This window comes from Pinus tabuliformis, chromosome 1_1, assembly GCF_031772625.1.
Source record: "Pinus tabuliformis cultivar Carrire ecotype Pingquan chromosome 1_1, CPIR1, whole genome shotgun sequence".
Taxonomy (NCBI): Eukaryota; Viridiplantae; Streptophyta; class Pinopsida; order Pinales; family Pinaceae; genus Pinus; species Pinus tabuliformis.
In genome coordinates, this window is record NC_142297.1 from 130,743,698 (window position 1) to 130,756,213 (window position 12,516).

General features: G+C 38.4%; 1 protein-coding gene across 1 annotated transcript; it reads left to right on the forward strand.

Annotated features, from left to right (window-relative positions):
- The first annotated feature begins 255 nt into the window (after window positions 1-255).
- LOC149211985 (calcium uniporter protein 5, mitochondrial-like) lies at window positions 256-1,213 on the forward strand. Its single transcript, XM_089388526.1, has 2 exons — window positions 256-735; window positions 845-1,213. Exons 1-2 carry the CDS (start codon window positions 256-258, stop codon window positions 1,211-1,213), a joined length of 849 nt encoding a protein of 282 aa, XP_089244652.1.
- The last annotated feature ends 11,303 nt before the right edge of the window (window positions 1,214-12,516 follow it).

The following is a 12,516-nucleotide window of genomic DNA, read 5'->3' on the forward strand; positions in this document are numbered from 1 at the left end:
AGGTTTATATTATGATTTATGTGATATCACACGTCGTCATAAAATTGTCACATATTAAGGTAGTTACAAAATTTTGGAAACTCTAATATTTACGCCGTAAGGCGTTCCCTTTGGAATCAACTCCCTTCCTTGATTACGTGTCATTTTGTGCACCATACGATTAGATGTTAGACGATTACACAAATTTCAAGCGTTAGATCAATGGCAAGGGGAAGAGACACGGGCAGAATGGAGTGGTCACTGTGATTTGAATTCATGGTTATTACCAATCGCAGATTCTGCGCATACCTCTGCAATGCCCTTGATGCCCTTCGTTTCCGCGGAGTTTCGACCTTTAAATTGCAGACCAACTTTGGTGGCCCCCCTTCCCGTTTCTTGTACAGGCAGGAACAAACGAAGGTGAGCCAATCTCAGTTTCAGTCCCACCTTTTCCCTCCTTCCCAACTATTCTTCCAATGGCAGGAACAGTTGCAGTATTTGAACGCCCGCCCTCCTGCCGGGCAGATATCTGCGGAGGACGGCAGGAGATTGCTGAGATTCATCCGGTTGGAGGATGCCAAAAAAAGAATACAGTGGATTCACGACGACCGCATTTCATATGACGAGCTGCTGCGAGTTTACGTGGAGTCGTTGGAGGGGACTTTAGAGGAAGAAGCGAAAGGAATAGCGAAGCTACTTGACGAATCGGGCCATGTTCTTGTATTGAAAAAGACTGTCTATTTTCGTCCTTACAAGGTATATCTAAATTAGAGCTTCTTTAGCATCTCTGAGGCTCCGGATTCACTGATTTGGGATTTTTAGTTGTGGTTTCACTGATATTCTTTTTTCTTTGGTGTGGTTTCAGATAGCAAGAGCTTTCGAGAAGATCATGCCTACGCCCCTTGCAACAAAGAGCCATCCTTACAAGGAAGAGCTGGAGAGACTGGAGAAAGAAAAGGAGGAGATTGATCAGAAAGCTCAGAGTCATGCCATGACAGAATTACGGTTGGGGTTGGGGTTTTTTGGACTTCAGACAGCGGGTTTAATGAGGTTGACATTCTGGAAAGTGTCATGGGATGTGATGGAGCCCATTTGCTTCTTTCTTACATCAATTTACTTCATGGCTGGATATGTATTTTTCCTGAACACATCCAGAAATCCTTCATTCCAGAGCTTCTTCAGCATTCGCTTCGGTGCCACGCAGAGAACACTGATGAAGAAAATGAATTTTTGACATAGAACGCTTTAGAGAACTCCGGAGGTTATCCAGGCCTGGGTTGAAGCCCCCTTATTGTCGCAGGCGTCTCTGTAACTATGATGATATCTAAGATCCCTAACTCTGTAATTTTTTTAGCATTTTCATGCTGACGATTTGTTTAGAATTATTTGGAAATGCTATGAAATGGATTGGTTCACCAGAATAGTGGATATGGGTTACATTGTTACTGCTTGATTATTGAATGATTAGTTCTGCACTGTAAGACTGTTTGCGCTATTGAAATACCAGACAACCTTTATGCTAGAATTGTTATCTTATTATTTGAACAAAAAGGAAGTTTAAAAAAATATATATATAAAATGTAAAAAATTAAAAAACCTTAGTGATCTACTAAAATTTTGGGCAAAAATATTCCCATAACATTACAGTGTCTCCCCATAACATTTCAGTGATAAGAAAGCAGAAATCGTGCCAGCTTGGATGGTAATTAAAGATGGAACCACCGGAGCAATTTTTTGGCAAAAATATGCAAAATCTTGGGCCCTAAAAGTCTTCCCATAACATTACAGTGTCTCCCCATAACATTTTAGTGATAACAAAGTAGAACTCGTGCCATCTTGGATGATCATTAAAGATGGAACCACCGGAAGCAGTTTTTTGGCAAAAATATGCAAAATCTTGGAGGAAGCCGGAAGAACAACATAGTCTTTGAGGAAAATGGAAGAGCAGCAAGCAGAAAATATCAACAGTTTCCCAGAATGGAACAAAAGATTAGAAGAATTTAACAAAATGCCACATCTAATAAAAATAAGATGGGACAAATTCTGGAATAACAACAAGAAAAACGAACCAAATGATACTAATGATAAGTACTACAGAAGAAAGTATAAGAAAAAATGAGGCGAAAGAAAAAGTGTGGACATAGTTATCTCCCCCTAAAAATATGGACGATCCGAGGACAATGGGCCTGTGACTGAAGCATCTGAATCAGATAATCGGTCAATAGGTGATAAGTGAATGGTGTTATTTCATATTATTGCATGGTATATTAGTTGTTGGTTGAAGACTGGTTGGCATATCAGCTCATAAATTAAAAATGCAATATTATTTAGTTCTGGGTTATTTGCATTGGTGAAAGGTGCTTCTTGTCATTGTATGGTATATATCAGAATTGTATCTTTGGCTGAAATCTAATATTAAGGTTGTTTTCAGAGATTAGGCTTTCACCTTAGGCTTTTAGATATTAGGCCTTCACCTGTGTAAGGGGCATTTAGGGACATGAAAAGAACTAAAAGAATTTTTCTCTGCTGTTTTAATTTTCAGTTGCAGATATGCCATCTCTTCATGGATTTTGTGATTGATGGTATCAGGTTGTAGATAGTTTGTGTGCTATGGTGGGTATATGTTTTCGCAGTGGCATTCTCCTCTGTACATTGTTGGATGAATTTGCTATTTCATATGTTACGGATTGAATCTTCTTGTTTGGGCTTTTGGACGAGTTTTTAATATTTATTTGATGTGTAATGAGTTTTGAACCCTAACACCCAACTTAATATAATAAAGTAACCTATTTTAGCATGGACCCCAACTCAGCATTAACACAATACAGTAATTCATTTTAACATGGATTTCCAACTCTGTATTAATAGGGGTAACGTCGGGGTTCCAAGTTTGCATCAACATATACTGACTATTGCAGCCTATAGATGCACCATAAAACAAGTTACAACAAATATAAAGCAGAAGAGTGTTTTGCCTTCACACAACTGCTGTGTAAACATCCATCCAAAAAACCATGCCAAGCCCCAGACATCCATACAAGTTGAAAAGAAATAGGGCTTTTTGATAACGCAGTAAAGCTCAAGAAAAAAAATACTACCATATATTTCTATATTTTCAGTCAATACATGGTAATATAAAATTCAGGCTTCAACAAATAATTTGGGCCTTGGATCTTCAAACAATACACTCTAAGCTTATTTATCCAACTTCGTTTTTTTCTTGAATCAGGTGGCAGTAACACTAAGCTACATTGAGTTAACAACAACAGAATTTTAAATTGAGTAACACACATTCCAAGTTAGCCCAAGGCCTTGTGCAGCAATTATCCCCGAATTACCCCTTTCTAACAAGAGGCAAACAAATAATCATGTTTATCAGGGATAGCAAATGCAGGAAATACATCAACTAAAACATGCAAGATGAATATACTGAATGTTAGATTTTTTGTTAATCTTCACATATCCTCTGGACCTGCATCTCCTAGAAAGCAAGGTTTTGTCTTACTGTCTATGTAAGGACAGCTGAATAGTACTTTAGGAAGGTTAACTGACCCTTGCTTTATGAATAGCCCTTTAGGAAGAAAAAATCATTTTAGCCTTTATCTATAGAGAAGTATTGAATACATTTAATTAAATAATAAAAAAATATATAATGAGGCAAAAAAAACTGTCACAAAAAAAGAAAGACAGAGGAGAATTCAACAGAGAAGACAACATGATAATCAAGGAACAACTTGAATAGATAAATTGTAGTCACACTCTGTAAGTGTGGGAGAATTCAAGATAATGTAAGGTTGACTCATGCATTTTATTTCCAAAGCACTGCAATTCTCTATCGTATATTTTTCTCTCTAATATTTGTCCACTGTGAATACATCATTTTTTCTGGTAAAATTAAAATATTTCAGTGGATGGTATGTCTTTTATTTGCTATACATTCATGCCTTAATCAATAAATTTGATTCCAATTGCTGAGCACTCTAGTGTTGCGAACAGAAGCTCAATATCTCTCTTTGATCACTAGAATTTTTTCCAATATTTGATACCAAAGCTAATGGTCTGTTCATAAGGAAGGTCAGACTTTAATTTTCAGGTTGGTTACCTATTTGAAAAAGAACAAGCAATACAACAAACACCCATGCAAATTAGAAGTCTCAAAGTACACCAGAACCATGGCTGTAGCTAGCTTGACTTTCTTCTTTGTCTAAAACAGATCTGGTTGTACAATTTAACAACATGGGATTTCATCTGGAAGCTGCAAATGGGAATTCCATTATTGAACAAGATCATTTAGCATTCTGGAAGAAGATGAAGTCAAACATACCATATGAACTGCTAGAATCAACAAATGGGAAACTAATAATCACAGGACTCTTACTTGTAGCATTTTGAGAATTAATGATCAAATGACTCACATCAGCAGTGCCAAAACACCAAAACTGTGAGATTTGTCTGAGGGAACTTCACCAAATAAAGAGGAGGCTCCTAATATGTAGCCAAACACAACAATCAATTGAAATTCAAGATGTTTAACATTTATGAATATCAAGCTGTCATCCTAAGATATAGCTGAGGAAGATTTCACAAATAAAGATGACAACATAAGATGTGGCCAACAACACCAATCACTTCAAAAAATTGTTAGAAATGCTAGCACCTGTTGAGGCACCAATTCAAAATGTACATGCAATCATCGCCTTGCTTGCATTACTAGCCTAATCTTATGACAGTCTAGTCACTTCATTTGACATAGAACCCAAATCGCCATAATAATGCAAGAGAAGACATGAAAGAAATATTCAAGGTTGATAACAAAAAACACAGTTTTCTTTCAGCAAGTAGGAACAAGAAGTTCGAGAAAAAGGTTGTTGATCTGACACGAAAATGAGATTCACTTGCAATTATATTTTTTGTTGCTAAAATAGCAAGGTATAATTCATTTATTGTAGAAAGCAATGGCACCACACCAAAGGAGCATTGGAAAGTGTTTTCAGTTGAAAAGGAGGATAAAGCAAATGTGGCAACATACTTCAGGTAGTCTGAGCCTACTTCTTACATCAATGCTCCACCGGTTGGCGCCCTTGCATTTTTCCGTGGTCATCCTTCCTAGCAAGCATGTGAAAATTAATGTGCACCAAATTCCTCTCACAGAATTGAATATATTTGTACTCAAAATCTCACCCCAATGAAAAGCCCAAATAAACCATGCACCTGGCAAAGTGCACAGGCAAGCACAGTGGATGCAGGAAGCTTGCAATGGTGGTGGTTTAGGATTATCTGATTTTCATGGCCTCCATGGCTAAGTGGGTAGTACACAATCAAGCACACTGGATGCAGGAGCTTGAGTTTGCAATTGTAATGGCGATGGTTTATTGTTTTTTTTTTTCAACTAAAAAAATTGTGTTTGGAGCAGTTTTCAGATATATATAATTTTGCTTGAGATTGGACCGCGTTTGGAGCAATTTTCAGATATATATAATTTTGTTTGAGATTAGACCTCCCTACTTAACTATTAACCATTAAACCACGTCCTAAAAACTATTTAAGATGTCTGGATGGCTAAGTGGTTCGTTATAAATTTGGTAACTGATTACAATGCAATGGGAAAACACCTTCAGTGTCGCTTGAACCTGCGCCCAAATGGAGACCTTGAATGTATATGTTTCGCAAGACGCTGGGAGATGCCAATGCAGACAATTTATAGCAGCACGAGGTGGGATTCGTATGCATGGGTCTTCCGGGCACCTGCCAAAATGGTGGACGTCATTGTTCACAGAGTATAATTTACCTTATGCCTAGGGAATAGCCTGCGGGGATTCAACACCGCGAGCGGACCTGCGAGGTGAGCAAGCACTGTGAGCAGGAGAAACGAATGCTCGAGAGGGCCTGTTCCGGTTGTGCTAATGGAGCAAATGAATGTTTGGTGCAAGGGATCGTTTGAAATTGTGCGGGTGTTGGTTGCCAAAATGGTGGATGTCATTGTTCACAGAGTATAATTTACCTTGCGCCTGGGGCACAGCCTGCTGGGATTCAACACCGCGAGCGGACCTGCGAGGTGAGCAAGCACCATGAGCAGGAGAAACGAATGCTCGAGAGGACCTGTTCCGGTTGTGCGAATGGGTCAAATCAGCAAGCACTGTGAGCGGGAGAAATGAATGCTCGAGAGGACCTGTTCCGGTTGTGCAAATGAATGTTTGGCGCGAGGGCTCGTTTGAAATTGCGCGGGTGTTGGTTGCCAGCGCAGCGGGTGCCAGCTCGGAGGTGGTGGGTCAAAGAAGCGTTAGTTTGTGTCATATGTTATTGATGGCTTTACATAGTGTTATATGTTATCCATTGCCTTACGGCGTTTTCTTTGCAACGTCTGATGCAAATGCTAGTATTTCCTCTTTCACCTATACTACAACAATCAATGAAACTACATTCTCTGTGTGTAGGGCTCTAGATCTAAGCATTAACTCTTTGGGATGACATATTGTCTATGTATAAATTGAATTTGGCTCTGAGTAGGGTAATTGAAACAGATTTATTCATTTTATATGTAGCTCTTGAGCGGAACATATTTTTCTTTAAGACACATTAAGATGTCCTAGAAACAAACCTCTCCTCAACTTGGAGGTTATCTCTAGGAACCACAACAGTTGGGTCATTAGAATTTCCCCCAGTTGGATTTTGGTAGGGGGGAGGTGCGGTCTTGTGTTGCATGGCCACATCTTCCTGGTGAGGGAAAGGATTCTGCATTAATGCAAGTTGTTGAATCGTTACATCCTACCCCCTAGCCTCTCTCATTCATTTCAACTCTAGGAGTTGAGGACAATGATCGGTGTAATGCCCATATTCCCCACAAATAGTGCATGCATGGTTGGTCCTCAGACTAGCATTCTTGTTCGACTTTTGTAGGTTGTTGGTACCCTGACTTTAGGTTTGCTTTCGATTGAGGGGATTTCCCCAAGTTGGTGCACGAAGAAGTTGGTTTTTTCCCCCTGCCTAGGTTCCCCTTTTTGTTTGTTCTTTCCTTTCTTCTTGTTGGTGTTTGGAGGATTAGCAGTGTTGAGGCTTTTAAAAGCCTGTTCTTGTTGAAGGAAAGAAGGTTGCACAAAATTAACCCTTGTGTTAGGCTAAGGTGGGGGTTAAGTTGTTGAGGTGTAGGAAAAGGTAAATAAGGATACCCTTGTCATGGGTTGGTGTAAGGGGTTTAGGAAGTTGACACAGTCTCTACGATGCATGGAGGATACTTGCCAACCTACGTCGGAGGATATTGGTTGCCCTGAATGCTAGGGTATTGGTTACTCTGTATCGTAGGGTATCAGTTACCTTGTGTGGGCATATTTTGAGAGTGTACAGGATGATTGGGATAATATCTTGTGTTGGTTAGAATTTGGGCTATGGGTGGACCCCCAAATGATTAGAAATGGGGTGGTCCACTGTACATGTTTCCGAACTATTGGAACATGTTTACAGGTTGATTTTGGGAAATGGTTCCAATAAAACTATCTGCAGCATTTGATGCTCCTGGTTTATCTTGTCTAAATGAGTGTAATCAGGGTGCATTAGGGAGTATGGAGTAAAGGTACCCTGAATGAGTGTAAATGAGCTCAAACTGTTGAGATTTATCGATAGCTTCTTCCTCTGTTTAAGGCATGGTTGTACCCACATCTTTAGCAAATTCTAGTAGAAGTTAAAGGCATGATCACATCAAATAGCACTGAAATTGTTTCTCCAAGAAGAAACCATAAACACCTGTAACAATCTCGGGTTAAAAGTTCATGTAATAAAGTATAATAAACATAAAAGAATAAGGCCAAAGTCACAGGACACATATTCCAAGCTGAATGTTGGGGAAAAACATCCTAGTGGTTTTCACTTCGGTTTATTTATGGCTAAAGAAATTGGAAAAGGCATTAACAAAGGCAAAGAGGAATTAATTTGCATTTAATTATGGAAATAAAGGAAAACGGGAGAAAAGGGAGATGAAAGGTCATAAATTTTCATGAGAGGGAAAATGAAGTAAAATGAAGAATTAGAGGCTTAAATAATAAAAAGGCATCAGAGAATCAGTTGACAGCTTGTTCCTAGTTTTGGAACATGTGTAGCAAAGGAAAGAGAATAGGCACTTGGACAAGCAAGCAAAGGAAGGACAAGGAAAGCAAGGAGAAGGTTGGATCAACAACTTCAACATAAGGATTTGCAGGTAACAGGTTGCATGTGTGATTTCCTAGTTGAGATGTGAATGCATGGTACATGCATTGGTTCATTTGGTTCATTTGCTGTCATTGGCATGGGTTTTGCTAGGTTTAACATTTAGAATTTTTCAGTAGATTCAACAGCACATGTGATATACTAAAACACAAGAAAAGAATCTACTCTACTCTTCTCATCCGAAATAAAAAATGATCAATAAAAACAATAAACAGAAAGAGGAAGAATATCAATCGCACATAACACAATATTTCTCTGGGGAAAGCAACTGCCCAAAACCCTAGCTATCTATATTGCATTAACCATAGAATCTCAGAAGAAAATACAATGCTTGTTCACACTGAAACAATCCCTGCACAAGTATGATCTAGCCCTCTGCCTCACAAGCTAGCTCAAGCCAACGCTTAGCCAATTCTGTTGCCTGCCAAGCCCCTACTTCCTTGCGCAACTCCTGAGAGAATTAGCCCATATTTAATTGGGAAATCCTTCCTCCATAACTGCGCAATCCAAACATAGGTCCTCAACTGATTGCATGCACCATATGTACAACTCGAAAAGTTATACAACTGATAGTACAATGTCCTTGCACTCTAGTCTCAACTCAGTCTTCCTCTGAACTGACATGCATGATTTATTTATGAGTGAATCTTCAGTTAACTGGTGTGGTATTGGTGATGCAATACTCCACTACTATACCTCTACTAGTTCCTCCAACAATTAGAACTAGTTTAACTGACTATAACTCAGTTAGACTGTGTTATCTAATTACAACTCCAAAGAACTCAACCTAGGCCCCTAAAATTTAGAGATCACTCTACATGACTCTAGATAGACTTCCAACTCGAAATTCCTAAGTCAATTAAGTCAATTTAACTTAATTAACTATTACAAATTGTTATGAGAATATAATTACAATTTTAATTCACAATTTAATTCAAGGAAAAAATTAAATTGGAATTTCTTGTTGCTATTTTTAACATGACAATGGTTCAAGCCTTGCTTGAATAGCCATGGGGTGATGGGATTGTTTCTTGGTTAAGCTTTGGATTTTGGAAGCTTTTGGAACTGAGTGAGGTGGTCTCAGGAAAATTCCCAAGGGTTGGGGGTGGAGGTGGTTTAATCTCTGGGAAGCCCTCAACAGGTGGGTGGAGACAGGAAAATTACTCAAGGTAATGGTGAAGAAACTCTGAGGCATCCATGCTTGTTTGGGCTTCGTGATCTCTTGACCGGTTTTGGAAAGGTCATGGTAGCCTAAGGGTGGAGGTGGTTTAATCTCTGGGAATCCATGGTTGTTTATGTCTTGAGATCCCACATTCATTCTTGTAACATGGCATGAGGGTGATTGGCTCAAAGAAATATTTGGTTCAGCCAAATCTATGGTCAAGTGGTACATGGAAGTCCTTGACTTGGTTGGATTTTGCATAAGTTAATAAGAGTTATTATCCTATTGTAATATATGAGTATTTGTACATGTTATTATGGTGATTGATAGTTCTTCTATCATGGTTAATAATTTGGTTATATGATCATTATAAGCATGGATTGTAATGTGCTCTAACTATGACTTGTTTGAGATTTGATAAGTTTTTGATGGTTAATGAATGCATGGGCTAACAAGTGTTATTGCAACTATTATGAGAGGGCATTAGACCTTCTTGGTGATTCTCAAATAAGTTTCAAACTCCTATGATCAAATATGCATTCATGACCTGTAGCTTACATGTTCACCATATGTTTGACAAAATGATTGTCATGGTTAGGATTGGTTAGGTCAAGTTCTTGTTCAAGTTTTGTATGAATAGCATTGTCATTATCTCATTTATAATTCTGAGAAGTTATAGGTAGTTTTGGGTAGTGGTCTGGAGGCTGGCCTGGAAAGGTGGCTCAGATCTTGGGACCACACCTCTGAACTGGAGATTTTTGGCTATGACTACACCCTTGCAGGTTTGTGGATGTGGTTGTGGGCCCAAGTTATGGAAAATTAGCTTCAACTTAGGGTTTGGTCACATGGGGTAGTTATTTGGTCCCTGAGTGTCCCGTGTTCCTTGAGGGATGACTGTGAGTTGTCAGTTGTCTGCCTCATTTCCATAACTGAAACTTGGAGGTCAAGTCATGTCATAGTAACTGTTTGTCTCATGTTTACCCTGGCATACCGATGAAATTGGGTAAATGTGGGGTGGCGTGTTATAGGGTAGTACTAGAGCATGGTTAAAACACTTGGACTAGATGGGCTAGATGCATGTTGTTATGCATGCATTTCCATGGTTAAGGTTGTCGTGCATGAGGTCATTATATGCAGTTTATGTCATCATAATGTTATTGGTATGTTATGATGTTGATATGTTGGCTGAGATGGAGTAGGAGATGCAGATTATTAGAGTGAGGTTGCAACACTGGAACTCAGGGTAAAATCATATCGTCACACATGTTTGTATGTTTGGCATGCAAGTATGATGGTTAATGGTTGTTTTATGCATTATGGCTATATGCATGTCAATCATTTTGTTGCTATTGTGATTACTTGTGTGATAGATGCTAGTTTATCGATGCAGTCATATGCACATGCGTCAGATAGTCATGAATGATAGTAACTTGTTTTTATATGAATTGCAATCATATGCATGGTGATTATGGTCATTGTAGCTAAGATCTTGATGTTACATGTATCGTGCTAATCTGGATTGGCCTGTGCAGATGGTTATGGTTATGATATTCAGGTATGAGTCGATATACTTGTGATATTGTGTCGTACTAATCTGGATTGACTTGTGCAGATGTGATAGCCTCCCCTGAGATACATTGAGGTATGAGTTTGATTATGTCGTCTATTTGGTTTATCTAACATGGTATGTTTACATGTTATCTGAATGTTTGATTAATTGCATGATATGAGTATGTGTCTATAAGATTGCATGAAGGAATGATCTTGTTTTAAGATGATTGTACAAACACAACATGTACTCAGACAGTTGATATGCACTAGAGTGCGAAGTGGGTGCTAGTTGTAGTATTATGACTAATGATTGTGAGTTGATTATTGATTATGACATGTTTGTTAGTCTTGGTAAAGGCTGATTTCAAATTAATAGACATGATGTATTGATCTTTGGAACATGTGACTAACATGTGTGAACAATTGTAGGACAACATGCTTGGCATTAGCGTGACAAGGTAACAATTGATTTGTTTACATAAATAATAAATGGTTGATGTGATAGCATATAATAATACTCAATTGTAGCAAGGAATAAGGTAAAAGGAAATAATTGGGTGAGAATTCCTTTGGCTATGTTTGGAAACCACAATTCTAAACGAATGAGTTCTTTGCATGAATACAAGAAGTCTTCTTAACCTTGATTTTATTTGACAATATGTGGATATGTGTTATATTCATGAACATGTAATTGACGGGTATAACAGTTGGTTTCCAGTTATGGCTAGATTTGTCAAGGAATTGGAGTCCCTTGAGAGGTGATATATGTATGAATTCAGTTACAGGGCAGCGTCTTGGCTACAACAAGGTAAGGTAACAAGTATATTGTTACCTTTATTTATGCATTGATAATTATGTGTTTATGGTAGTATGATGTAGTGGATCGCATGGAAAAAGAGACTGCCAAGAAATCTTGAAGAGGCTCGGGTTGAGATTTCCCTTCGAAGAATTGGAACCCATGGAGTTGATTCATGGTGTTTGTTGTTAGTTTTGTGCCTTCGGTATTTTGTGATTTGTTTGCACTTGATTTGTGGTTTTGATTGTGTCTGGTGCATGGTCATGCCACTTTGTTTGTGGTGTCATATTGCTACTAGTTTTCCATGGTTTTCTTCTTATTTGTTTCTTGTATTTCCTTTTATGTTTTAAGGGTCTTGGGTATTAGTTAGGGAAATAGGAAAGTTAATGAAGTTCGGGGAGATTTGAATGAAGCCCAACAAGTAATGTAAGACTTGAATGAAGCTCGGTGCATGTATAAGGGAAACTTAAGGAAAGAGTATGACAACTAGTTAGATTGGTTGGGTCCATTGAGGTAAATGGACGATGGAAGAACAATAATGAAAAATGTAATAGGAAAGGTAAAGTAAGCAGTAGATTGCATGGCAAAAGAGACTACCAAGAAATCTTGAAGAAGGCTCGGGTTGAGATTTCCCTTCGAAGCATTGGGAACCCATGGAGTTGATCCATGGTGTTTTTTGCTAGTTTTGTGCCTTTAGTATTTTGTGATTTGTTTGCACTTGATTTATGGTTTTGATTGTGTCTAGTGCATGGTCATGCCACTTTGTTTGTGGTGTCATATTGCTACTGGTTTTCCATGGATTTCTTCTTATTTGTTTCTTGTATTTCCTTTT

Bases quoted from the DNA above. Each gene is read 5' to 3' on its own strand.
- LOC149211985 (XM_089388526.1), top strand. From the start codon at position 256: ATGGTTATTACCAATCGCAGATTCTGCGCATACCTCTGCAATGCCCTT. The intron at 736-844 runs GTATATCTAAAT...GTGTGGTTTCAG, and splicing joins TCTATTTTCGTCCTTACAAG to ATAGCAAGAGCTTTCGAGAA.